The sequence below is a fragment of the Syngnathus leptorhynchus genome, chromosome 3 (assembly GCF_054491065.1).
Source record: "Syngnathus leptorhynchus isolate UIUO chromosome 3, UIUO_Slep, whole genome shotgun sequence".
Classification (NCBI taxonomy): Eukaryota; Metazoa; Chordata; class Actinopteri; order Syngnathiformes; family Syngnathidae; genus Syngnathus; species Syngnathus leptorhynchus.
In genome coordinates this window covers 2,461,228-2,487,508 of record NC_141197.1, presented here as the reverse complement: position 1 = coordinate 2,487,508, position 26,281 = coordinate 2,461,228, and the positions used below count along the sequence as shown (strand labels likewise).

General features: G+C 42.5%; 1 protein-coding gene across 2 annotated transcripts in view; it reads right to left on the bottom strand.

Moving 5' to 3' along the window:
* The window catches only part of LOC147058852 (USP6 N-terminal-like protein), a 43,455-nt gene extending 19,012 nt beyond the window's left edge, over nt 1-24,443 (bottom strand). For both annotated transcript variants that reach the window (XM_085907169.1, XM_085907167.1), the window contains exons 1-8: nt 23,958-24,443; nt 14,911-14,982; nt 11,486-11,571; nt 11,348-11,387; nt 10,916-10,996; nt 10,418-10,525; nt 9,986-10,095; nt 8,223-8,271 (exon numbers count right to left, since the gene is read on the bottom strand). In XM_085907169.1, coding sequence (XP_085763295.1) covers nt 8,223-8,271; nt 9,986-10,095; nt 10,418-10,525; nt 10,916-10,996; nt 11,348-11,387; nt 11,486-11,571; nt 14,911-14,976 — 540 coding nt within the window. In that variant the 5' untranslated portion in view covers nt 14,977-14,982; nt 23,958-24,443. The remainder of the gene's footprint in view (nt 1-8,222; nt 8,272-9,985; nt 10,096-10,417; nt 10,526-10,915; nt 10,997-11,347; nt 11,388-11,485; nt 11,572-14,910; nt 14,983-23,957) is intronic.
* Nucleotides 24,444-26,281: the final 1,838 nt, after the last annotated feature.

Sequence of the window (26,281 nt, the reverse complement as noted above, 5' to 3'; positions counted from 1 at the left end):
TACGGACGAGGCCTAGGTTCTATTTTCTCTAAACTTTTCCGTTTTGTTGCGCCGATGTTCAGAAGTGGATTTAACCTGGCGAAGCCACACCTCCAAAACGCTGCTAAAAACATAGCTTCAGATGTAGCAGGCCGTGTTATACAGAGAATACAACGGAAACCGGAAACAACGCAAGAAGGCTCGGGACTTGTAGTTTTATCACGCAGAGGCCTGCATCCTGGTGGGCGGAGGAAGAGAGCTGTTAAGAATAAAAAGAAAAGGCGCTCTACCAGCCGCAAGTCAGTCGTCAGACGAAAGCGTTCGAAACGGAGTAGAGATATATTCTCTTGAAAGAAATGGCCCTCCTCCACTATCGCTCACAAGAATGTGTTCTGAGTGAGTTAGATTTGTTTACAGCGCCATTGACACAATTATCTATCGAGGACAATCAATATGTAGAGATTCAGCCTTTATCCGCTATATTGGACCAAGGTCCAATTGAATTTTTCATCCCTGGAGACGGTTCAAAATATCTGGATTTATCTGATACGCTACTTCACCTACGTTTAAAACTTACACGGAGAGATGGGAGTAATTTACCACCGAATGAACCTGTAAGCTTAATCAACTTCCCGCTAAATACAATTTTCGGTCAAGTCGATATATCTCTCGGAGATCGGCTCATATCACAATCCAGCGCTACACATGGTTATAGGTCTATTATAGAATTGTTACTAAACTTTTCAAAAAGCTCGTTAGAGTCACAATTCACAGCCTGTATGTTTGCAAAAGATACAAGCGGGCGTATGGATTCCATCGCTTTCGAAGGGGCGGGAGTGAATGAGGGCTTACTCAAGCGCGCACAGCGGGTAGCCGGGTCACGCGAGTTCCATCTCCTAGGCCCGCTTCATGCCGACATATTTTTTTCTGAGCGCCATCTGTTGAATAACGTGGATCTTCGCGTGAAGCTGACTAGAGCCCCTGATGATTTCTGTATCATGAGCCCTCCTGACAGTGATTCTTGTCTTAAGATACTTGGAGCTTCACTGTTTGTAAAAAAAGTTACAGTGTCCCCAGCAGTGGCTTTGGGTCACGCGTCCGCTTTACTTAAAAACAATGCCCTTTATCCACTTACAAGGGTGAATATTAAATCTTTTTCCATACCTCAGAACTCACGGATTTGCCACCAAGACAATCTCTTTCTAGGACATATACCCAAACAAATTGTAATAGGTTTGGTCAATCACAACAGTTTTACAGGGCGTCGTGATTTGAACCCCTTTAATTTTTTTCATCACGATGTCGAGTACCTGGCTTTGAGCCATGAGGGCCGTCAGATTCCGGCTAAAGCTTTTCAACCCAATTTCGAGGCTGGGATATGTACACGGGAATTCCATAATTTATACACCGCATCTGGACGTTTTTTAAAAGATTTACCTCTATGTATCGATCAACAAGATTTTAATCACGGCTACTCCCTTTTTGTTTTCAATCTAAATCAAGCAGATGACTCAGGAGCTTTATCGACGATTAGCAATGGTGTATTAAGACTTGATATGCGCTTCCGTGTGCCCCTCCCACACACAGCTACTCTTATTGTGTATGCAGCTTATGATTCAATTATAGAAATCAATGCAAAGAGAGAGGTCTTGATGGATTATTACTAACAAGATGAACGGACGCGAACTAGATTTGATCATGACTCGAAAACAAAGATCCCTTTTCGGAGGGGTGTTTGCATCGGATGAGATCGGTGACATCAAAGACACACACCCTAAGCATTATATTGTGAATACCGACCCCCGCCATCTTCCAGGGGAGCATTGGCTCGCCATAACACTGGAAAGCGACGGAACCGCCTCATTCTTTGATCCTTTTGGTTTACCACCGAATAACCCATACTACCCATCTACTATATATGAATTCCTGAAAAAACGCTCGAGTCGTATAACATACCACAACAGACAACTCCAACACGAACTGACGGACACCTGCGGGCAGCATTGCGTGTATTATTTGTGTCAACGCGGATACGGCCTTACCTACCTGGAGGTGTTATCTCATTACACTACTGACCCTTTAAAAAACGATGTTATGGTCCGCAATTTTGTCAAAAAACTACAAAGGCCAGATCGGATGTGTGGAGGACAGATAGCTTGCTCGCTGCATAAATTTAAAAAATGCTATTGTTTGAAACAACGTTAATGTTTTATAAACCTCTTTATTCAATAAACAATGTTAAAGAGATTTACAGAGTCATGTGTTTTTTTTCCGGTAACAGTTCGTAATACAACAAAAAAAAACATTTTCATATCTAATAACTAACCCATTTTACAGTCGACATTGTTTTCTTCCTTTTTCGTTTACTTATAACGCTTACATCTTTCTCGTAAGAAGCAGCCACATTGTCATCCTTAGCATATTTCACACGTTGAAGATCAGCACGAGCCAGGGGGTTGGAGATTGAAGATTCAGGTAGGTTAAGATTAGCTAGTGTATTTAAAAATTCGCTCCAGCCAACAGGCTGACCAGGTAGTTTTTTTCCACTCACAACTAGATGTTTTAACAGATCACTCATATGGGAGCCTTTGACCGTTTTTCCTTTAAAAATAAATTCATTTAGCGGTGTCCATTTCATGTCAGCGGCCGACAATCTTTTCAGCACATAGCTGGCGTTGCGACGATAACGGGGTCCGATGGCATCCAGAATATCTCCCCAATCTCCATCGGTTGTCTTCTCAAAAGTCTTTCTTTCAACCGTCTCCCTCTCATCGCTTTGAATCGTGATAGGTATTCGTTCGATGTCCTTTTGTTTCACCACACCCATGTAACGTTGTAGCAGAGTTTGATACATTTTGATTTTCTCATATTGATTTAAATTTTTATTTTCCAAAACCTGTTTCATTTCACGATCGAGATCGTTTTCAAGCGTATCACGTATGGTTGGTGCAGGTCGGCTTAGCTTCTCTAGCTGATAGGGTGAGATCATGTACATTTTTTGGGCTGTTTTCAAACTCATTTCTCATTTGTTTATGAAAGCGCCGGCGAGGCTCCCCAGAACAGGTGCAAAAGCGGCCAGCAGTGGTAGTATAAAACCGCCCTTCTGAACCAACACAGCTCTTTTCTTCTTCAACGTATTTTTCTTATCAGCCAGAAAGCGGATGTTTTTCTTTTGTTTTTGAAGTTTTTGATAATGTTTTGATTTTAGAGGGATATGCCCTTTCAAAAGATTCAAAGCAATCTCACACAATGCTTTCACTAGACTAGCAGGACCTCTAAGGAGTAAATGCTTACGTTTGGCAGGTTTGGATGTAAACAAAGAGCGGAGTAGCGATGCGTTTGTTTTTAATAGTTTTGTCATGGTTTTATTGTTTAGGGATATAAACAGTAGGCCACAGGTTATGTAGTACACCTGTCCGCAGTCTATATTGTTCTGGACAAGATGGTGTCAAATCTATCAGTAAATAGCCATGCGGGTCCTTTGTAGCATCCTCAAAACACTCTAGGAAAAACTTCCGATTGCTAGGGCAAATCTGATTTGCCAGAACATTCACTTGTAATTTATCGCGCGGGTTTTTGAACAAAATCAAATAATTACTGTTTAAACTGATTGTGCGGCTGAATTTCCCCTGGTGGAATACATTCTGCGTCAGCATTATAACGCTTAAATTTTTATGATGTCGATATTGAGTGAATATTCGAACCACTTCTGGATTATCTGAAGCCTGGAAGACGATGTCATCCAAAATCAGCAGATGATGTTGCTGCGGCGGGAACAGCTTCTCGTCATCAAAAGATTCAGGCAGTCCTTTGATAAATGTGATTTCTTTATTCAACCTTTTGAGCTCATCGTACATCGGTTGATATGATGTGTAGACCCACACAATATTATCAGGTTTTTTTCTCAAAACATGTTCAGGATTTTCCAATACATTTTTTACAAAAAAGGTTTTGCCACAACCAGAAGGCCCTGCTACTAAAGATGAAAAAGGAAGTTCTAATCTAGGGTCAAAATCAACCTGATTAAAAGCCATTTCCACACACACACACACACACACACACACACACACACACACACACACACACACGTATGGATAGAGAGTTGTCAATAACCAAAGGGTTCAGTGGTGCCTCGCTCGAGTAACCTCCTTTTATCATAGACCACACGAAGCCGTTTGGAGAATGACGTGTTTCTGAGATGAAACCCTCTCTTATCACGAACAATGCTGTGTTGGGGGGCGTATAGCACATCTGAGTGGGCACCTGCTGTGTCAATGTAACCCTGAACCAAACCGAGCATGCTATCGAGATTGATGTTTTGACCGCTCTCGTGAGTCTGCGTGATCCCCTTAACCTTCATTACAACGCGACCTGTCTCCCTCGTTCGGTAAGCGTACGTTTTTGGCCCTGCAGAGACAAATTCTTGAATGGTGTCATTCGAGAGCTCATCTGTCAAATCACCCAGATAATCCCCTAGAGGAAGAACACTCTCACCCGGTTTCACAGTGTACACGATGCTGTCGGTGTCTGTGTAAAGCACTCTCCTCTGTAAAACCTCCAAATAGCTATACATTTTCAAACGTGCGTAGGCTGTCGTGAAACACGCTGCAGCCACATTTGATGTTTTTGACGCAGGTATCTCTGTGTTTGTGTGGAGACAATACTGTACAATCGAAAGCTTTTCACTAATGAAGTGGAAAAACCTCACGTCGTACAGGCCTGAAAACAGAAGTTCAAAAAACTCCTCAGATTTTGTCACAATTTTGGTGTTTGCCATGTTCTCACGCTGCGCGAGCTTACCCCACAAGTTGTTTAGACAGAGTTTTGACACTTGTCTTTTTCCTGGGTTTACAGCAATTTTAGAAGGGTCGAGCTGGATACCCTGGTGAGTTGCGTAATTTTCGATGTATTTTTGTCTATCAGCTTGGTTGACCACGTGAGCCGGATAACCTGAAGACTCTTGTTTACCTTTAAGAAATGTGCGCATATAGCCCTGAAAAATTGTGTCGCTTGTTCTTGTGTAGTGCCATACTTCTGTAATACTTGCAACCGTGTAGCCAAGGTCAAGTGCCTTAACAAATTCAGGGGTTGTCCAAACACCTGTTAACGATCTTTGATCATCATCATGTCTACATGCTGTTTGTTGATTATTGAGCTCAGCGCATGTACGACACAGTGTGAAGACAAGTTTACCTTTAGCTGTTTTGAAGGGTAAGATCGGCAAATACAAACCACGTGGTGGGTTGACTGTGGCGCTGATGAAGCCGAAATACGATCTGGGGTCTTTAAAACCATCATGGATAATCGTCGGATGCCCGATGGGGTAGATGCCTGTGCTATTTATGTAAGGGTATAATGACGTTACATCAACATACAACACACGCTCGTCAGGTTCTGCTGTGTATCTTAAAACAAACGCGTTTGTTCGACCTCCAAAGAGGGCTTGCCTCGGCTTGAGAGGTGTGGGGAATTTGGCCTTTTTCAGGAATTCCTTCACCTGTATGTTCACCTTTTTCATCTGCAACCACTCGTGCTCCCACATGATTACAAGGTGCACATCCTGTTTAAGCTGTAGTTCCTGAATTTTCCTTTGGGTGCTATCAAACCTCTCCTGAAAGGGGCGTTTTGTTGTCGGGCATATTTTGGTAAGATCGTAGCATTCTGAACAGCCATGGTGATAACAACCAAAATACTCAAACACTACTTTTACACCGTCAATTTCGGTATAACCATCCACAGTGTACTTATCTATCATGACCTCACCACCGTTCAACGCATGTCTGATGTGAATATTCTGGCTATGCATGATCCATAGCAGGTATTGTATAGCATCATGTGAGAAGGCTTTATACTGACGCATATAGTTGTCTGAAGGTGTGATGGCTAGTGTTTGGGGGGTGAGGAAGTTAGCGCGAAAAACATTCATGCACGCCGACGCAATTGTCACAGCTTTGAATGGATCTGTTCCTGTGGCTTCAAAAGACTCACCCCTGAATTTCTCACTCCCCAACATTAACAGGTCAACATCATTCTTACATTAGGCTATCGCCTGCTCAGCAAAATCGAACACACCATTAGCTTCATTGTCGTACCATTCATCAAACTTAGCTCGTTGAGAGGGTGACATCCGATCGACACCGTAGTGTGCACGGTCAGGGTAACACCCTACATAGTTTAGATGTTCTAAAGAGCTGAATTTGTGCGGAAAATACCCCTTTGATTTATCTTCAAACCCGAGGGCCTTAGGCATCGCACTTAAGGGCATGGTCAGAAATGAGAGAGAGTCTATATATCGGGATTTCATGTCTAAATCGACAAATGACAAAACTTTACTCCCTTGCATCATAATGCGAGAGGTTTTGATTCATACATCTTGATAAAGAGAATGCTCGAACTCGGTATCAAACTTGACATTCTGATGCAAGGGAGTAAAGTTTTGTCATTTGTCGATTTAGACATGAAATCCCGATATATAGACTCTCTCTCATTTCTGACCATGCCCTTAAGTGCGATGCCTAAGGCCCTCGGGTTTGAAGATAAATCAAAGGGGTATTTTCCGCACAAATTCAGCTCTTTAGAACATCTAAACTATGTAGGGTGTTACCCTGACCGTGCACACTACGGTGTCGATCGGATGTCACCCTCTCAACCCAGACATGCCGCCGCCCGCCCAGACATGCCGCCGCCCGCAATAACCAATAGGGTCATCTCCCCCCGCGACAACCAGGAAGACGCCATCTTGGCCAGCCAAGATGGCGCCTTTCTGTCTGACGCACGGGGAGATGACGCCTCTCTGTCTGACACCAGGATAGAACACCTGACCGGATGGGACGAGCATCACCATGTAACACCTGACACAGGATGAGACACCTGACCGGATGTAACACCTGACACAGGATGAGACACCTGACACAGGATGTGACACCTGACACAGGATGAGACACCTGACACAGGATGTGACACCTGACACAGGATGAGACACCTGACACAGGATGTGACACCTGACCGGATGTGACACCTGACACTGGATGTGACACCTGACACAGGATGTGACACCTGACCGGATGTCACACAAGGATGCTATACTCATTAGCATAAACACCTGCTACATTTGCATAACAATAGACATCAAAGCGAGCAGCATTGTCTTTCTCTCTCATACCTGTCTTAGAACGGCAATGTTTTGTCTCTGGGATCTCTTTTCATGACGCTGCTGCGTTTTTGCATCAGTTTTCCTCTGTTTATGGGCAAAAATTGTTGGCACTGCACCAACGCTGGTGACGAGATTGGAGCCAGCCAAGATGCTATCAACTTGCTGACGTCACGCAGCTGCCTGATCTGGGCCACAAACTAAGCAACATGGATGCTCCCAGTATTTCCATGTCACACTTACTAAAAGCCATGTATTTTGTACATGAGTTGCTTTTTTTAATAAACTTCAGGGATTTGATTAAGCCATATTCGTAGAATAGAAAAACGTTAATATGGCTAATGACCAAAGGTACCCTTTAAATTTTAGAAAGTACATCAGGACTTGAAAAATATTTTCTAAATTTAAGCGACCGCTCTGTCACAATAATGCGTCCTAGCGCGGTGCAGTTGCGTGGTCGGCGGCGCGCTACGATTGCATGTTCGGCGGTGCGCTGCAGTTGCGCGATCGGACAAAATCAAGCTCCCTGTGCACTGAGGTCCACTTAAATTTTGGAAAGTACATCAGGACTTTAAAAATATTTTCTAAATTTCAGAGACGGCTCTGTCACAATAATGCGACCAGCATTACCAGCACTTTACATAAAGGACGATCGATGGATTTAATGAATTAAAGTGACACAGATGGTTTGATAAACGTGTTATTTATGTAATAGTTATTTGAATAACTCTGAATGTTACGTCAGGCCCGTTCTCAGCTCCGCTTTTTGTATATGTCACATTAGCATACTGTACTGTTTAGCCTGTTGTTGCAGGTTCTTGTCTGTTCTTGGTGTTGGATTTTGACAAATAAATTTGCCCCAAAAGTGAGACTTATACTTCGGTGCGACTTATATATGTTTTTTTTCCCGTTATTCTGCATTTTATGGCTCATGTGACCTATATTCCGGAGCGACCTTTAATTCGAAAAATACGGTAGTTAGACTGAAGGCGTGTTATGAAATGAATAAAAAATTTAATCATCTTCACTAACATTCAATGAGTTTCACTAGTACAAGAGTGGGTTTTGTGATGGAGGCAAAACTGCCACTCACTGTGTTGTAGGCTGAATACGCTGACAGAACATTGAAGAGAGACTGCTGTCTGCAAAAAAAGGTTCAAAGTAACAATGTCAGAAAATGAGTAACTTATTTCCACGTTTTTATTGTTCTGTTCGCTTAATATGCTTGTGCCCATTGTCTAGAACACTACACATCTTTCAAACATACAAATAGTACTAACATCAAATGTCCAAATTACTCACAACTAAAATGTGCTAAGATGATGTGTGTCTTGGAATCACGCTTCCTACCAATGAAACAGTTAACAATAATAATTTGTGTATTTTATTTAAAGCACTATTCGGTACACTCAGGGTCACTGTACCAAGAATTTGCTGAATGATTTGATTACAACAGTTGGACATATACATTTCAGACGTTGACCTGCATATCTCAACACAGTTTTTTTCATCCTCAGAAGTACCACTGTTTAAAAACACTGTGGAAATACCTCTTAGGTAATGCATCCAATTTCATTGAAACATTAACAAAAACTTTCTAAAGCCACTGTTCCTTCTACAGAAGCTTACAACACTGTCCAAGTCAGCGTTTTGCATCACAGATGCAAAAACACAACATCTGCAATGTATACATTCTAAATCATAAACCACAACATTAGACTGACCCTTGCTTACAGTGAGGTGAATTGAGCGATCAACTACACAGTGGCTGCAGAATTTTCTTAATAAAATGGAGCTCAAACTCGCCAACACTTTTTTTATATTCAAATCTACATTTTGCAGTTAGGTAAAGAGACTATTTGCTGCTCCATACTTTCCAGTGCCTCTTCCAAAATAGGCCTGCGACATCGCACTATAGACCATAAATTCCACTGAAACCCATCCAAAACATAGCCTGCACTTCACTCTGTCTTAGTCCACACTGAGGTCGCAAACGCAATGGGTAAGAAAACCCTCCCTGATTTCATGATGTAATGACATCTACCCAATTTAAATCAATTGATAAGATTAAGATCCTCAATCAACTCTCAAATATGTACATATATTTTCTATCCATCCATCGGTTGTCTGTACCGCTTGTCCCCATGGGGGTTGTGGCCGTGTCCTGAACCCATTGCCAGCCAATCGCAGGGGACACAGAGACAAACAACCATAAACATCCACACTTACACCTAGGGGAAATTTGGAGTGTGCAATCAGCCTACCATGCATGTTTTTGGGACTTGGAAGGAAACCGGAGTGCCCGGAGAAAATCCACGCAGGCACAGGGAGAACATGCAAACTCCACACAGAACCCGCACCCTCTGAACTGTAAGGTGGAATTGGTAACCAGTGCAACAGTCAGTGCTGCCAGATGAATATTTTCATTTTCAATATTATGGTACTTGTTATCAAATCTTGACCTCTTATCTTCCCATAAGCTCTTTGAGTGATTAACTGCTATTGGTCAAAGACACCTGAAGATGCTGATCACTTGGACGTTTCTGCAACGAACTGCGGATGCTGGTGATTACATCTTTAGCAAGATGGTGCAATGCCACACTGTTACCTCGCTGTAAGGACTCACTTCTTTTACAGCACATCAAAAATAGTGATAATGATTGAGTAAAAATCCTCACAGTCTGAATCGGCCTGCAGATATACAACATAACTGACAAATAATTACTGTCAGTCACTATGATGGTCAAATTCAAAACAACATCAAGAAGTAGGACATTTTTTCAAAAAATTATTGTATGTTTGGTCTTTTGAGGTTGTCCTTTTTTTTTTGTCTTTTATGATGATTTGAATACTTACTTGACTCCAAATCGATCCATGAACATGACATGATTGCGGAAGGTCCTGTTGATGTCAAGGTCAATCTGTTTGATCTCAGATGAGTAGAGTTTGGCTTGCTCCTTCATTTTCTTCGACATCAAGATATTATAGTCAGGTTAAGATACTCATATGTATGTTTATGAAAAACAAAATTCAATGAAAGTATGATGATTGCAATTGCTTTATGCAGGAAAAACATTATGCAAGGAAAAGCTGCATTCATAGCTTCATGCGATAACCAAAAGCTAAAGAGCATGCAGTATGGTATTTCATTTCACAATTTGTCCCATACCAGTTTTGCAGCAATGACAGTGAACATGGTATTGTCTGAATTGCTGTTAATACGTGAAAGGCCTTCGACAAGTCCTGGAACACAATGCTGGCATCGTGAATAAGTATTCTTGTCTTTACCTCATGTTTACTCTCGTTGAGCTTCTTGACGTCCTCCACATCCAACAGCAGACACCAGACACGACCTCTAAGCTGCACAGGGATGCCTTTGTACACCCTTTTCACCATCTGACAACATGAAGTTGAGCAGAGGGAGGTACAAATGTGGCAAATACAAAACCAGAAATTTTAGTCAGGCATGGTATAATAATAATAATAATAGTAATATTTATAATAATAAAATATAATAATAATAATAATAATAATAATAAAAGTGTCAGTATTTTGATGCAATAAAATTTAAGCAATTTTCAGATGCATTAAGACATCTGGGGTTATCAGAGTTTAGAAACAGCTTATTGCAAATAGCACAAAACATCAAAAACATTACTATGAAAATTTGCATTTGACTGCTGGCTCTTTTGTAGTACTCAATAATGTCAGCCCATTTATTGTCATTCGGGATAGACAGACTACTTTTACATCATTCTTTCTTTAGATATGTTGGCTGCTACTTACTCTGTCACTGTTTTTGTATTTATCCCACTTCTTCACCATCTTCAACCACTTCTCTGCTCTCACTACCGCTAGTTGCTTCAACTGTGGAAAAGCAAACAATGAAATATACAATTGAGTGTTAGGAATGTATGTTAAACTTCACACATCCCTTACACACAGCCTCAGTTACTACGTTCCTTTCTGACACTATGGACTTTATATTTTTTGAAGGTGTAGATGCGCTCGAGTGTAAAAACTGGTGAATCTGGCGCACCTGTCAATTGGAAAAACTTTGGCCTGCTGGAATCACGTGTAATTATTGGTGCAGGTAATACGTGGCTTTAGTGAATGGGATCCAGGAACACTTCAACTTCACCTTGCTCTGTTAACATTAAACGTTTCTGTGCATTGATTTTGTATTTTGATCAGGCTATTAAAAGGTGCATAGCGTACCTTTTCTTCACTAGCAGTTGGTGCAGGCAGCTCATCTTCACTGGAAAATGAATAAATAAATAAAATAATTAATAGGAAGAAAATATTAATTCCACAATACATATATAAACTCATCAAAAAGATCAAGAATCGACTTACCGCATGAACCCGAGGCGATCAATGACTTTATAGACGCTGTAGTCAGCATCTTCCCAGGGGTCAATCTTGACCCCACCCTGTCTGCCCTGGAGACACATTCAGCACCAATAGGTAAAGGTTATCTCAGGATGAAAAATAATTCAGTGGGTGTGTTGAACTGGGTGTTGGTAGTCAAATCTAGCCAATTATTTGATGGCTGGGGAGTGTTGGAGAACACCAACCCAACCCAAACCAAACAGTACAATTGAGAAGGTGAGAATTATGGGCCAATGTCAATGAATAAACTCAAGGCTACAAGCTCCTTAATAATAATTCCCATTCCGTCTGGCAGTGTTGCATCATGAATCCGTTTTCATTTTGAGAAGATAAAAATTACATTGGTTTACAATCAGTAAACCTTCGATTGTCATCATCATCATAGCTTGTCACGCCAAACAGCCAACCATTCTAGGGTGTTCTGATTCACATTCAGCAGGTCAGCGTTGTTCAGGCTGTATGATAAGGGGCGCGCTCGGAGGATATGCTCGATGGTCTGGGCGCCCTCTCCTTCTCGGAGGCACCAGACTCTGGCCTGGAAGTCAGCGGTGGGCACAATGGGGATGGGTGCACCCTGTTTGCCAAATTTCCTCTCCAGACTCTCCTGCACCGACATGAGCAGGTGGTACGCTGATATGTTCTCAAAACTGTTTCGATTGTGAAAATCAAACTTGATGTTAAGAGACGATGACGGTGATGATAAATTCGTCACTGCGCTTTTTACTTTTTACTTTATTACTTTTTACGCTTTACTACTATATCAGGCCAGCATCAATTCAAAGATAAGTCAGCCACCTCAACTATTCATTCCAAGGGACAACTTCAAAATGTTTGCACTTCAAGCAACAAACTTCAAAATAAATGCAAGGTAAGTCATTGATATCCATGTGACCCTCGCGGTGCCTTCCATAGTAGCCTATGCACAACTGTTGTCAAAGCTGGCTTGACGAGGCTCCATTCCATGCAAGACAGTGGCCAAACACGTCACTGGAGGACGACTTCAACCGTCTGTCAAAATATGTTCATGGTGCAAAAAAAGACGGCAGCCCAAGAGAACATTGCCAAGCTATCTGATCACAGGGTCCCATACTCCAAGTCAGAGGTGGTCAATTAAGTTCTCGAACGGGCCAGGCAACTCAAGTGTGCCAAATATGAATTTAATGTCTCCTTTCAATCAAACAGTAAATTGTCTCAATAAGATGCCATAGTGTAGCTAACATGTGAAACATATGTATATTCAATTATATAAAAATTGAATATCCACACATAAACCTTGCCCGGTGTGATGTAAGTCTCTAAGTTCATCCATAAAGGTCAGTGGGTCGGGGGAAATATGAGCACCAAACAACAATCTCTGGTGCTTATTTGAGAACCCTGCTAAAATGTTTAGGTGCACCTCTGATAATAATTTTTAAAAATGACATACAGAATATTGTTCAAAGTCTTGATTGTGCATTTCTGGGCATGCCTAATTCTATAAAACAATGGCAAACACATTCTATGAATCAGAAATATGCATTGAAAAAGAGAATGGGGCTTGCCTTACAATAATAGTCTTACAGTGTTTGCGCATTCAATACCGAAACTGGCTGAAATATAATAATTCCTTTTCAGTTTTGCCAAGAGTATTTTAATTGTGTTAAAGGTATCTCATGAGCAGGGAGACATGCAAAACAGGGTAAGCAGTTTATTCAAAACAATCATGCTGAGCTTTATTTTGTTCCAGCTATGATCGTAATACAAACCTTCATTAGAATGCATGAGTCTCTCCCACTGAGAATTTAGCCTGGAGTATGGGAATGTCAATCAGTGCAAAGTGTGTCTAGAGGCTAAACAGAGCTCACCCGTCCACTGCACACCCCACCTCTCAGACATTGAGCTAAATTTAACCTCACTGTCTATCTTCCATCTCCACATTAGCCTCTATAAAGCTACCAAATAACTCGATAAGCAATTCTGCTTTAACAAAAACCTTTATTAATGTACAAAAAGTATTCATTTATCCATGTGTTGGTCTACCTGTCAATCTATCCTCAAAAATCTACAAGACACTGGTGTCGTTCTGGGTGAATGATGAAAAGAACGAGTTTATGGCTCACAGAAGAACCACTGTTTAGCATTTCTTCAAACATTTCCACTCAACCAGTATCATCTGAAAACATTTCAATAAGGTTGCTTTATCTTGTTGACAATTTAGAGCTGTTTCATACTGTTTGTCATTTTAACTAATAGAATTGGTCCTCATTCCCCCCATCACATGCACAGCCACTGTAAATGCCTTTGGCAACACAAATGCATCGACCTGCGCACGGCCACACTAGTTTGTTCTGTTTTCATCCCACAAAGCAAAATACCGTGTTTTCCGGACTATAAATCGCAGATTTTTTATAGTTTGACCGGAGGTGCTCCCTCCCTAAGACAGTGCATGTTTTGATTAATAAATAATCATTTAAAAATGAACAACATATACAAATATTTTTACTTTTCCTCTCTATTGGTAGATATCTTTCTAGGGTACATTTTTTAGATTAAAATGAACATCTCAATATTATGGTTAGTTGTTAATCTCCGTATTACAAATATATAATTACTATATTCAAACATTGATGTGAATTGAATGAGCAACCAAATAAAGAAAAAATGGATGGATGGATGGATGGATGGATGGATGGATGGATGGATGGATGGATGGATGGATGGATGGATGGATGGATGGATGGATGGATGGATGGATGGATGGGCGGATGGATGGATGGGCGGATGGACAGATGGATGGATGATTTAAAGTTTAAATCAATTTAAATCTTAAACTGTTCACTGAAGGTATGGCAGACCAAAATATTAGTTTACAAAAATAATGAACAAGACTGCTTGTTATTGACCACGTCTTGCTTGCCACCCATCCCGACCATCTGCCCGTTATTGATCACGTTCTGCTCGCCGCCCTTCTTGACTCCTTGCCTGTCCCTGATCACCGCAAGCGTCCCACTTTGCTACACGCTCGCTTTGCTGCTCTCTCCACTAGGTCAGCTCCTGCCCACTTGCTTCCCAGCGCACCATAGAGAGCGTTCCACCACAAAGCCGTTGGCTAAAGTCAACTCCCACGCCGTGAGCCGATCACCGATCAGGTTCCAACCTGAGCTCCAGCACTCCAATTCCCTTTCCCGAATCCTCATTAGTCTTTGTCATTCTGGACTTGGCTGCTCCGTCTGATCTGTCACAACGTCTCACTGGACTACAAGCTGCAGGGTTCAAAGCTTGTGGAAAAAGTAGCGTCTTATAGTCCAGATACCTTTCATGTCTGAATGTTACAACTGTAGAAAATGTCGGGTTAAGTTTCTTGTGAGCTAAGTAAAAAAATTATGTTGTACTTTAAGCCACAGACTCACCGTGGCATATTTTAAAATGATGTCAGCTCTTTCCTCAGCTATGAATGTCTCAATGTCTTTCTTCATGTCAATCTGTGGAATAGAAGGAAAAAGCAGGTAAAAAAAAAAAAGAACACGAGTGCAACAGGCTAAAGAAAAGTTTGCAGTATTGGGCTCCATGTGTTAATAGAAAATATTCTATTTAGCAGCCATTCTTCTGTAATAATGCTGAGTTTCTGGTACTGTTTATGATGATTAACAGTATTATTCTGTTATACAGATATTCTCGGTCAGGAGCTGTTGAATGCTCAGGGAAATGTGAGCAGGTTCTTTGTCATGGTGAAGCATACACAAGTCAAGTCAAGTTTATTTACATATATAGCCCTAAAGCACAAGCAGTCTCAAAGGGCTTCACATACACAAAAAATTGACAATTGTTCTCAAAGCATCCTTAAGCTCCCAAAAAGGGCACGGAAAAACTCAAAAAACCTCTACTAGGGGAAAAATGAGAAACCTTGAAATATTTAAGACACGTTTAAAGACGTATTTTTATGATGTGGCCTTTAATTAACCTGTAGTAGCCGATTCGGCTGGAGTTTGTTTTTGCTCCCTCTCCCCGACCCCACTCCCCCCACCCCTCCCCGGCTGGGGAGGTGGTTAGGTGACACCCAAGCTGACGACGGCTATCTAGATTCTCGTGGACCAATTCAGCATGAGGGATCTGCAGCGGAATACCCTCCTAGAGGACACTGCCAGGACAATCGAAGGCACCTCCGACAGCTCTTCGCTTTGGCCTGGACATCCACTTTTTGATTTCCATATGATGTATTTTATGTGCCCTCTTTGCATCCATTGCAGCCTGGTGATCCTGAAAGGGGGATCCTTCCATCTGTGGTCCCTTCTCAAGGTTTCTCATTTTTCCCCTGGTAGGGGTTTTTGAGTTTTTCCTTGCCCTTTTGGGAGCCCAAGATCAGGGGATGCTTTGAGAATAATTGTCAATTGATTGTCTATGTGAAGCCCTTTGAGACTGCTTGTGATTTAGGGCTATACAAATAAACTTGAACTGAAAAAATTGAGAAGGGACCACAGATGGGACGATCCCCCTTTCAGGATCACCAGGCTGCAACTGATGCAGAGAGGGCAGCTGCCTTGTCCCAACTCTCGGCTTTTCTCACACTTTGAACTAAGCAAACGTCACAGGATCTCTTTGAAGATATGCTGTTTTATTGTCTAGCACACATTGATTGGTCAAAATCAAAGTCAAAAAGTCAAAGTCCGCTTTATTGTCAATTTCTTCACATGCCAGGCACACAAAGAGATCGAAATTACGTTTCCCACCGTCCCACGGTGACTAGACAGTACACAACACTCACATCAAACAGCACAAAGAGTAAAAACGAACAGACAAGAGCAACAAATAAGTAATAAGCAAATAACCCAAATAATAAACAATAAATAAATAAATAGACAAATAAGAGCAGCAAAATGGAGCAAGCGTGCTAATAGCAGACAGCCAGATCATAGCGCAAAAGAACAGGACGTCATGTAGCAGAGGGTGGAGGGAATTCAGGATCCGGACAGCTTGGAGCACGAAGCCGTCCCTGAGTCTGGTGGTGCGGGAGCGCAGGCATCTGTATCTCTTCCTAGAGGGCAGAAGTACAAACAAAGAGTGAGCGGGGTGACTCTCATCACACACAATCGCAGCCGCTTTGCGGGTGAGACGGGAGGCGTAAGCTTCCTTCAGGGAGGGGAGTGGAGCCCCGATGATTTTACTCGCAGTGGTCACTATGCGCTGCAGGGCCTTCATGTTGTACTCAGAGCAGCCACCACCCCACACAGCGATGCAGCTGGAGAGGACGCTCTCAATGGTGCCACGGTAGAATGTGGTCATGACGGCGGGAGGAGCACTTGCCCGCCTGAGTTTCCGCAGAAAGTACAGGCGGCGCTGGGCCTTCTTCGCCAGCAACGCAGTGTTGGTGGTCCAGGAGAGGTCCTCACTGATGTGCACCCCCAGGAATCTGGTGCTACTCACTCTCTCCACCACAGCTCCGTCGACGGTCAGCGGCAGGTGGTGGGCGTGACCCTTCCGGAAGTCAATGATAATCTCCTTGGTCTTGTTGACGTTCAGCAGAAGGTTGTTGTCCCTGCACCAAGCGGCCAAAAGGTCGACCTCCGATCTGTAGTGAGTCTCGTCGCCACCGGTGATCAGACCCACCACAGTCGTGTCGTCGGCATATTTCAGCACGCGGTTGCTGCTGTAGATCGCAGTGCAGTCATGCGTCAGCAGGGTGAAGAGCAGCGGGATGAGCACGCAGCCTTGAGGGGCCCCCGTGCTCAGCGTGATGCTGCCGGAGACACTGTCGCCCACACGCACTACTTGAGGCCTCTGACAGAGGAAGTCCAGTAGCCAGTTGCAAAGGGAGGTACTGAGGCCCAGTAATTGTAGTTTGGCTTTGAAAGATTTCTTTTGTGACACCAGTCTTATAACCTTTCGAACACCCCTCGAAGGCAACTGTGTTTGCAGCATCTGTAGCATCCGTCCATTCTCTTCCACCCATCCGGGATCAAGTCGTGTATTTGAGCTTGGCTTTGTTTGGTCCTTTACCTTATTTGGCATAAGAGACCCTAGCAGTGACACAATGCCCCAGACATCTTAGCTCCTAGGATAATTGACACAAAGATCCCTCCACCACAACAATGTGACGGTTCAGGGAGTACGTTGGTTGTCTTGTAATTTATACTGTATTTTAAGGGACGTGTATAGTATACCAAAATGTTTCACCCCACAATTTTTTATTATTGCTTTCTTTAAACTCTTACTGTGTTCTTTAAAATATATAAGATCTTCGGCAGTTGTTTTAGTCAAAACAATAAAAAGACTCCAATTATCTTAACTTGGCATAGAGAAGGGAATGGAACAGACAAGAAAACAGGCTGTGGATTAAAGAAGCAACCATTTATCGCGTAATGTGACAGTGTGGCTCCTTTTGGAAAAAACAAATCCCAGCCCCAACCAAAGAGACACTACAAAATAATCCCAATACATTAGAACTAGGGTACTACTAATCCTACTTGATCTGCATTCTGTGGGCAGATCTCCTCTAATGGCATCAATGGCAAACTTGGCACGCAACACCACAGGGCACAAAACCAAAACATTTGTATTAAGTATTTATGTCAAGTGGAATTACAGAGTTCAGTTTTGGGATGGGGGAAATAATCAGATTACAGAGCCCACAATTGGGTCACTGAATGATTATTGTTGGGTTGTGAAAAAGTTACAGAGGGTCTGTCCTTGGGTCATGACTGTGCCGATTTACGACTTTTCATTTTTCATGTTTTATATTCATAGTTTTTCATAGAAGTCATGTATTTACTGTATTTATTACTTTATTACTGCATTTTCATAGCAGAGACGCGATGCTGAGGTCCCCAAACCGAAACCCCTCAACGCCTCAGCTGCGCCTAGAAATTCTGGCCGTAAAAATTATGAACAGAATCGGTGACAAAGGGCAGCCTTGGCGGAGTCCAACCCTCACCGGGAACGAATCCGATTTACTGCCGGAAATGCGGACCAAACTCTGGCATCAGTTGGCTCGGCACCACGTGCTCCCGAAGCACCCTCCACAGAATTTCCAGAGGGACGCGGTCGAACGCCTTCTCCAAGTACACAAAACACATGTGGACTGGCTGGGTGAACTCCCATGCACCCTCGAGGCTCCTGCCGAGGGTGTAGAGCTGGTCCACTATTCCACGGCCAGGACGAAAGCCACACTGCTCCTCCTGATTCCGAGGTTCGACCTCCCGACGGACCCTCTTCTCCAGCACCCCTGAATAGATCTTACCAGGGAGACTGAGGAGTGTGATTCCTCCAATTCCTGTAATTGGAACACACCCTCCGGTCCCCCTTCTTAAAGAGGGGAACCACCACCCTAGTCTGCCAATCCAGAGGTACCGTCCCAGATGTCCACGCAATGTTGTACAGGCGTGTCAGCCATGACAGCCCAGCAACATCCAGAGCCTTTAAGAACTTCGGGCAGATCTCATCCACCCCCGGGGCCCTGCCACCGAGGAGTTTTTTAACTACCTCAGTGACTTCGACCCCAGAGATTGGAGAGTCCGCCTCAGAGTCTCCAGGCCCTGCTTCCACAATGGAAGGCGTGTCAGTGGAATTGAGGAGGTCTTTGAAGTATTCTCCCCACCGATTCACGACATCCCGAGTCGAGGTCAGCAGCACACCATCTCCACTGTAAACAATGTTGACCGTGCACTGCTTCCCCCTCCTGAGACGCCGGATGGTGGACCAGAATCTCCTCGAAGCCTTCCGTCAGTCATTCTCCATGGCCTCACCAAACTCCTCCCACGCCCGGGTTTTTGCCTCAGCAACCGCCGAAGCCGCGTTCCGCTTGGCCATACGGTACCTGTCAGCTGCCTCCGGAGTCCCGCAGGCCAAAACGTCCCGATAGGACTCCTTCTTCAGCTTGACGGCATTCCTTACTGCCAGTGTCCACCACGGGTTCGGGGATTGCCGCCACGACAGGCCCCAACAACCTTTCGGCTACAGCTCCGGTCGGCTGCCTCAACAATGGAGGCGCGGAACATGGTACACTCAGACTCAATGTCCCCCACCTCCCCCGGGACGTGGAAAAAGCTCTGCCGGAGGTGTGAGTTGAAGCTCTCCCTGACAGGGGATTCTGCCAGACGCTCCCAGCAGACCCTCACAGAGCGTTTGGGTCTGCCAGGTCGGACCGGCATCTTCCCCCACCATCGGAGCCAACCTACCACCAGGTGGTGATCAGTTGACAGCTCCGCCCCTCTCGGTCCAAAACATGCGGCCGCAAATCCAATGACAAACTACAAAGTTGATCATCGAACCGCAGCCTAGGGTGTCCTGGTGCCAAGTGCACACATGGACATCCTTATGCTTGAACATGGTGTTCATTATAGAAAATCCGTGTCGAGCACAGAACTCCAACAATAGAGCACCGCTCGGGTTCAGATCGGTGGGGCCATTCCTCCCAATCACGCCCTTCCAGGTCTCGCTGTCATTGCCCACGTGAGCATTGAAGTCACCCAGTAGAACGATGGAGTCCCCAGAAGGCGCGCTCTCCAGCACCTCATCCAGCCCATGGGAAGGGGGACCCACGTTTTCTATTCGGGCTATGCCCGGCCGGGCCCCATGGGCGAAGGCACGGCCACCAGGCGCTCGCCTTCGAGCCCCACCTCCAGGGCTGGCTCCAGAGAGGGGCCCCGGTGACCCGCGTCCGGGCGAGGGAAAACTAGGTCCATTTGTCTTTTTCATCATGAGGGGTCTTCTGAGCCGTGCTTTGTCTGGCCCCTCACTCAGGACCCTTTTGCCATGGGTGACCCTACCAGGGGCACGAAACCCCAGACAACATGCCTCCTAGGATCAGGGGCACGCAAACCCCTCCACCACAATAAGGTGACGACTCACGGAGGGGACAATAGGAATAACAATAAGAATAAGAATAACTTAGCATTTCCACATACATAGTGGTATAGTAGTTCACTGGTTCTTTGCATCTCGTCATCAATATTTCACTATAGTGACAACAAAGACTTACTCTAATTTCAGGAAAGAATATAATGTACACATGTATAGTAGTTGTTTTTTGTTGTCCATAATTGTATTAGATAAATTAGTTAAAATATTTTAGTTTTTATTTTAAAAGGGGAAACTCGTTAGCCCGATTTTCATAACCACTCCACATTATCCACTAAGGGCAGTCTTACTGTGCGAATGGGTGGAGTTTTCTTGTTTTTGATATTTTGCTTGTATGAGAAGGTAGAATGGGCTCCATTACATTTCTGTTTCCGTTCTGTTCCCTGTCAGTCTCTGACAGGCCCATAGTTTACAAAAATTGGGGACTTCTCTGAGTACAACATGAAGGCCCTGCAGCGCATAGTGAACACTGCAAGTAAAATCATCGAGGCTCCTCTCCCCTCCCTGAAGGAAGTTTACGCCTCCCGTCTCAACCGCAAAGCGGCCGCGATTGTGTGTGATGTGAGTCACCCCGCTCACTCTTTGTTTGTACTTCTGCCCTCTAGGAAGAGGTACACATGCCTGCGCTCCCGCACCACCAAACTCAGAAACAGCTTCGTACTCCAAGCTGTCCGGATCCTGAATTCCCTCCCCCCTCCACCCTCTGCTTCATGACGTCCTGTTCTTTTGCGCTATGATCTGGTTGTCTGCTATTAGCACGCTAGCTCCATTTTGCTGCTCTTATTTGTCTATTTATTTATTTATTTATTGTTTATTTATTTGGGTTATTTGCTTATTACTTATTCGTTGCTCTCGTCTGTTCGTTTTTACTCTTTGTGCTATTTGATTGTGAGTGTTGTGTCTAGTCACCGTGGGACGGTGGGAAACGTAATTTCGATCTCTTTGTGTGCCTTAACGTGAAGAAATTGACAATAAAGCGGACTTTGACTTGACTTTGAATTGGCAACCCTTCGGTCACTAATGACCTGCTTTAGTAACTGAGTCTCAGTCACCAATAAAAGAAACTCTTAAAACAGTGAGATGCATTTTAACATACAGTATTTGTTAACATAGTAAAGGCAAATTCAGCAATATGGAGCATTTTCTATACTGTACATCCGTTGTTTGATTTGTAATCTTTAATAATTCTTACATTATATGTTTATATTATGTTGTAACGTGGGGACAAAGTATGCACAGGCTCAATTTTATAAAGCGCTTTGGACACTACAATGTAGATAAAGCACTTTTTAAAATTTTAAATAGTGTTTCATCATGAGATGTTCCTTCTATTTTCTGTTTCTCTTGCATTGCGTAGTCATTTAATTGTGTATGAATTCCATTAATCATCTTCCTGTGGGTTTTTTTGTCCGTGAATTTGTCCATTTCTGGAAGGTGTTTTAATGACTCTCTCCAGCCCTCTTGGAATTGATCAAACTGTCACTGTTGTATTCAAATCAAACTGTTGGAACATGTTACAATTAAATCAGTTTGGCATTGCTGTATACAAAACAAATTGATATAAATTATTATGCAAATTTCAATTTCAACTGTATTCAAAACATTTCAACTTCCAGTTTATATAGGTATTGTTGTATGCAAATCATATGCTATACTGGTCAAATTTCAGTTTTTCTTTGTTGTCAATGTTTTATTCAAAATTTAGTTTATTTGTTACTGCTATATTCAAATCATGTTATACTGATCAAATCTATGTTTCATTTTGTTTTTCTCTTTACATGATTATAGTAGTATTATAATTAGTACTGTAGTAATTTAGATTGGTTTAGATTGGTTGTAGTCTGGGACTAGATAAGCAGAAATGCTTCAACCCGCTTCCCTTTTCGACAAGTCATCTAAAACAAAATGTAAAATGAAGTTGTAATAAGTGTGGTGTACATGCCGAGATAATCAAAATTAAAAATCCAACAATTTCAGTTTTTAAAAAACATACAAAATCTTTTGAGACTAATCACGACTGTCTCTTGAAGCAATTACATCATTGCAACATCTCAAGGTAAAAGCAAATATGGTTGACTTCACATTTCACAAATCTATACTACTGGCCAGACCTCACATGGGTCATTTATTGTGTGAAGGTCTCATTTGTTCAGTGTTGGGGGGGGGTGCTGGAACCTATGCCAGTTGACATCCCATTTGAAATCTTGTCATGTCTTTAATGTTGCAACAAATATGCTTTTTTAACGTCCATAATTAAAAAATGTAATAGTTTGGCAGATGCAAGGATTCTGCCCAATGCCATAAATATTCATCTTCATCATGATCAAATTTCTTCCAACACATCACAAGCTTCCCATGATTGCCTTTGTTAGTGAAAATTAAAGAAAATCATTTTACAATTACTCACAGAGGTTTATAGCTATGTCTGTCTGTCTGTCTGTCTGTCTGTCTATCTGTCTATTTGTCCGTCCATCCATAAGACAGAAAAGACAAGACAAACATACACATATGTTATTGTTGCCGTTGTGTTTTTTTTTTTTACCATACAGTATTTGATATTGGAGTAATTCAAAGTAATTAAAACGAATGAAGTCACATAACTTTATTTTGGTACTTTGATTACATTACTAACTGCATTTTTTAACAGGTAACTTGTAGCTGTATCAGAATACATTTTTCAAATTAACCATCCCAAACCTGCCTGTCAGTTTACTTTAATGACGATGCAAAAGTTTGTAATGGGAAGAGGTTGATGGGGTGGGTGTGAGAGAAGCTTATCTGTCAAGACTAGGACAGGTTCTACTCACATTCTGGGGACCTGGTCACACTGGTGAACACTCCAAAGCTCAGTCCTGATCTCATCATCGAAGAATGACACAAAAAAAACGAAGTGGAAGTCTCCATGCAGGTGGAGATGGGAGGAACTTTTATCTATCTCAATTTCTTTATCTTATTTAATTTATCTCTTTTGCCAGCACTCAGTATTGTTAAAATAGTTTTTTTTTTTATATTGCAGTGAATACATGATAGATATTGATAGATATTCCCTTTCTTATTGAAGTTACCGATTAAGCTTATTAGTTGGTCAGTGGTCACATACAAATGTACACGTAGATCGAAACTGTGAATAAATCAGAAATACGTTTTTTCCCATCGTTCAAAACAAAAGGACCAGGAACTATTCAACTTATTTTTGTTATACGATTGTGTATGGATGTAAAATATGTTAATTAGATTGCCTGGTCATTGTATTGGATATTTTGTCTATGAAACAAAGATCAGAAACTTAGAATATTGTAAACTCTTCCATCTTGACGTAGTCGACCACCCAACAGTTGACTACATTATAGCTGCATCAGCAGCAGGCCCAGTAGCAACGTCACCGTTTTAGTTAGAATATACGTCAACATCCAATCTGCCATTCATGCTTCTCGATGCTGATCCGGGCGTCGTAGCATGCAGTACGAGCGAACACAAGGCTGCTGATGGTAAACAAACACGCAGCATCCAATGCTGTGAACCGCAGTGATGGCACAGCATCCTTTCATCTTATCGAGAGTAGTAAAATAATATTTGGCGACACACGTAAAGGAAAAAAAAATACCGTCTTTTTGTGTTGAAATTCGGCGCTATCCGTGCAGCAACACAACTCCGGATTCTCTGATCATTCTTCGTTAGGGGTTGCTCCGACAGCACGAAGCACCTGGCTGACTGTCAACAATAGCCTGCCGTCATCAAACCATAGGTTTCAACAGACCGAAAACACAGACCCATTTCTCACTCCCACAGAGCTCGCTCAAGAAAAACAACAGTACTGTACTGGCGGAAGTGCTGAGAACAGCGTCGCTGCGTGGCACCATTGAGTATGGGGTGTAAACTCGAGGTAATTGTTTTTGGGGTTTTTTATTCATTCTGGTTTGCGCTTCATTCCCCGTGAAAAGAATCAGTCCACTATATTTCAAGCAAACTGTTAATGTTCGAACTAGTGTCAGTAGTTTACAATAATTTTGTTTTTTTTTTATTAACAGTTTGGCCTACAACGCAAGAGTATTTTAATGTGGGTCATTCCAGTTTTAGCACTTGCCAACTTTGGGTCGTGAAACATAGGTAGATTTTTTTTCCCAAGTGTGTAAAGGCCCAAGGTTTCTTTGCCAGGTTTCTGAGTGTTTTTACCTTGTTTTTAGCACATGAAGAAAAACTAGAATTTGCCATTTCTGGAGAAATTGCGTGTGTAGGCGAAATAGTTGAATAATTTTTTGGGGGGAATACTGCGGAATGATTTTGGAATGAGTTGAATTTCTCGAGAAACGTAGAATTTAGAGGTGAAAAACGGAAGTTTTGAGAATTTGGTGGAATTTCAAATTTGAAAATGTGAAATCTATGGGAAATGGGAATTTGCAGAATAGGGAAGAAAAAGATGAAGAGTTGTAAGTCGGAATGGGTTGAATCGGTGGAAAAATGTGGAAATTAGAGATGAAAAACGGAATTTTGGAGAATTTGGTGGAATTTCAAATTTGAAAATGTGGAATTTATGCGAAATGGGAATTTGGGGAATAGGAAAGAGAAAGATGAAGAGTTGAAAGTTGGAATGGGTTGAATCAGTTGAAATAAATGGAAAATAGAGGTGAAAAACGGAATTACGGAGAATTTGGTGGAATTTCGAATAAATATAAATATTTTGGTTCAATTTGGGTCACTTTCGGTTCAATTTAGGCCACTTCTGGTTTATTTGGGTCACTTCCGGTTTAGCGGAGGTCACTTCCGGTTTATTTGGGTCACTTCCGGTTCAATGTCGGCCACTTCCGGTTTAGCGGAGGTCACTTCCGATTTATTTGGGTCACTTCTGGTTCCATTTAGGACACTTCCGGTTTATTTGGGTCACTTCCGGTTCATTTTGGGTCACTTCCGGTTTGCCTGAGGTCACTTCTGGTCTATTTGGGCTCACTTCCGGTTTACCTGAGGTCACTTCCGGTTCATTGGGGGTCACTTCCGGTTCATTGGGGGTCACTTCTAGTCTATTTGGGGTCACTTCTGGTTTGCCTGAGGTCACTTCCGGTTCATTGGGGGTCACTTCCGGTTCATTGGGGTCACTTTTGGGGTCCCTGGGGTCACTTCCGGTCCAATCAGGGCTCATTGGGGTCACTTAAGGGTCAATCCAAGATGGCCGCCACATAGTGGAAGTGGGGGTCAAGGGGGTGAATATGGGAAGCATAAGGTGAATAAAGTTGGAATGGGTTGAATCGGTTGAAAAATGTGGAATTTAGAGGGAAAAAACTGAATTTTGTAGAATTTGGTGGAATTTCCAATTTGAAAATGTGGAATTTATGGTAAGTGGGAATTTGGGGAATAGGGAGGAAGAATATGAAGAGTTGAAAGCTAGAATGGGTTAAATCGGTTGAAAAATGTGGAAACAAGGGGTGAAAAACGGAATTTGGGGGAATTTGGTGGAATTTGGTGGAATTTCAAATTTGAAAATGCGGAATTTTTGGGAAGTGGGAATTTGGGGAATAGCGTGGAAGAATATGAAGAGTTAAAAGCTGGAATGGGTTGAATCGGTTGAAAGATGTGGAAACTAGAGGTGAAAAACGGAATTTTGGGGAATTTGGTGGAATTTCAAAATTGAAAATGCGGAATTTTTGGGAAGTGGGAAGTTGGGGAATGTTGAGAGTCTTTCCCAATGTGATGTGAATGTGCTGAATGGTGTGAATTTCAAACTGGAACGACGTGAATGTGAAATGTTGAATGTGCCATTGAGAATAAATGGGGAAAAACTTGTCAGAAATTTGGGAATTTTGCAGAATCTGAGAATTTTCGGAATAAGAAAAATGAAAGCGCTCATCTCGTGAATATTTGGAATGCGTGAAAAGTGTAATGGAGTGAATGGGTTGAATTGTGTGGAAGAAGAAGGACAGAAATCGCGGAGAATAA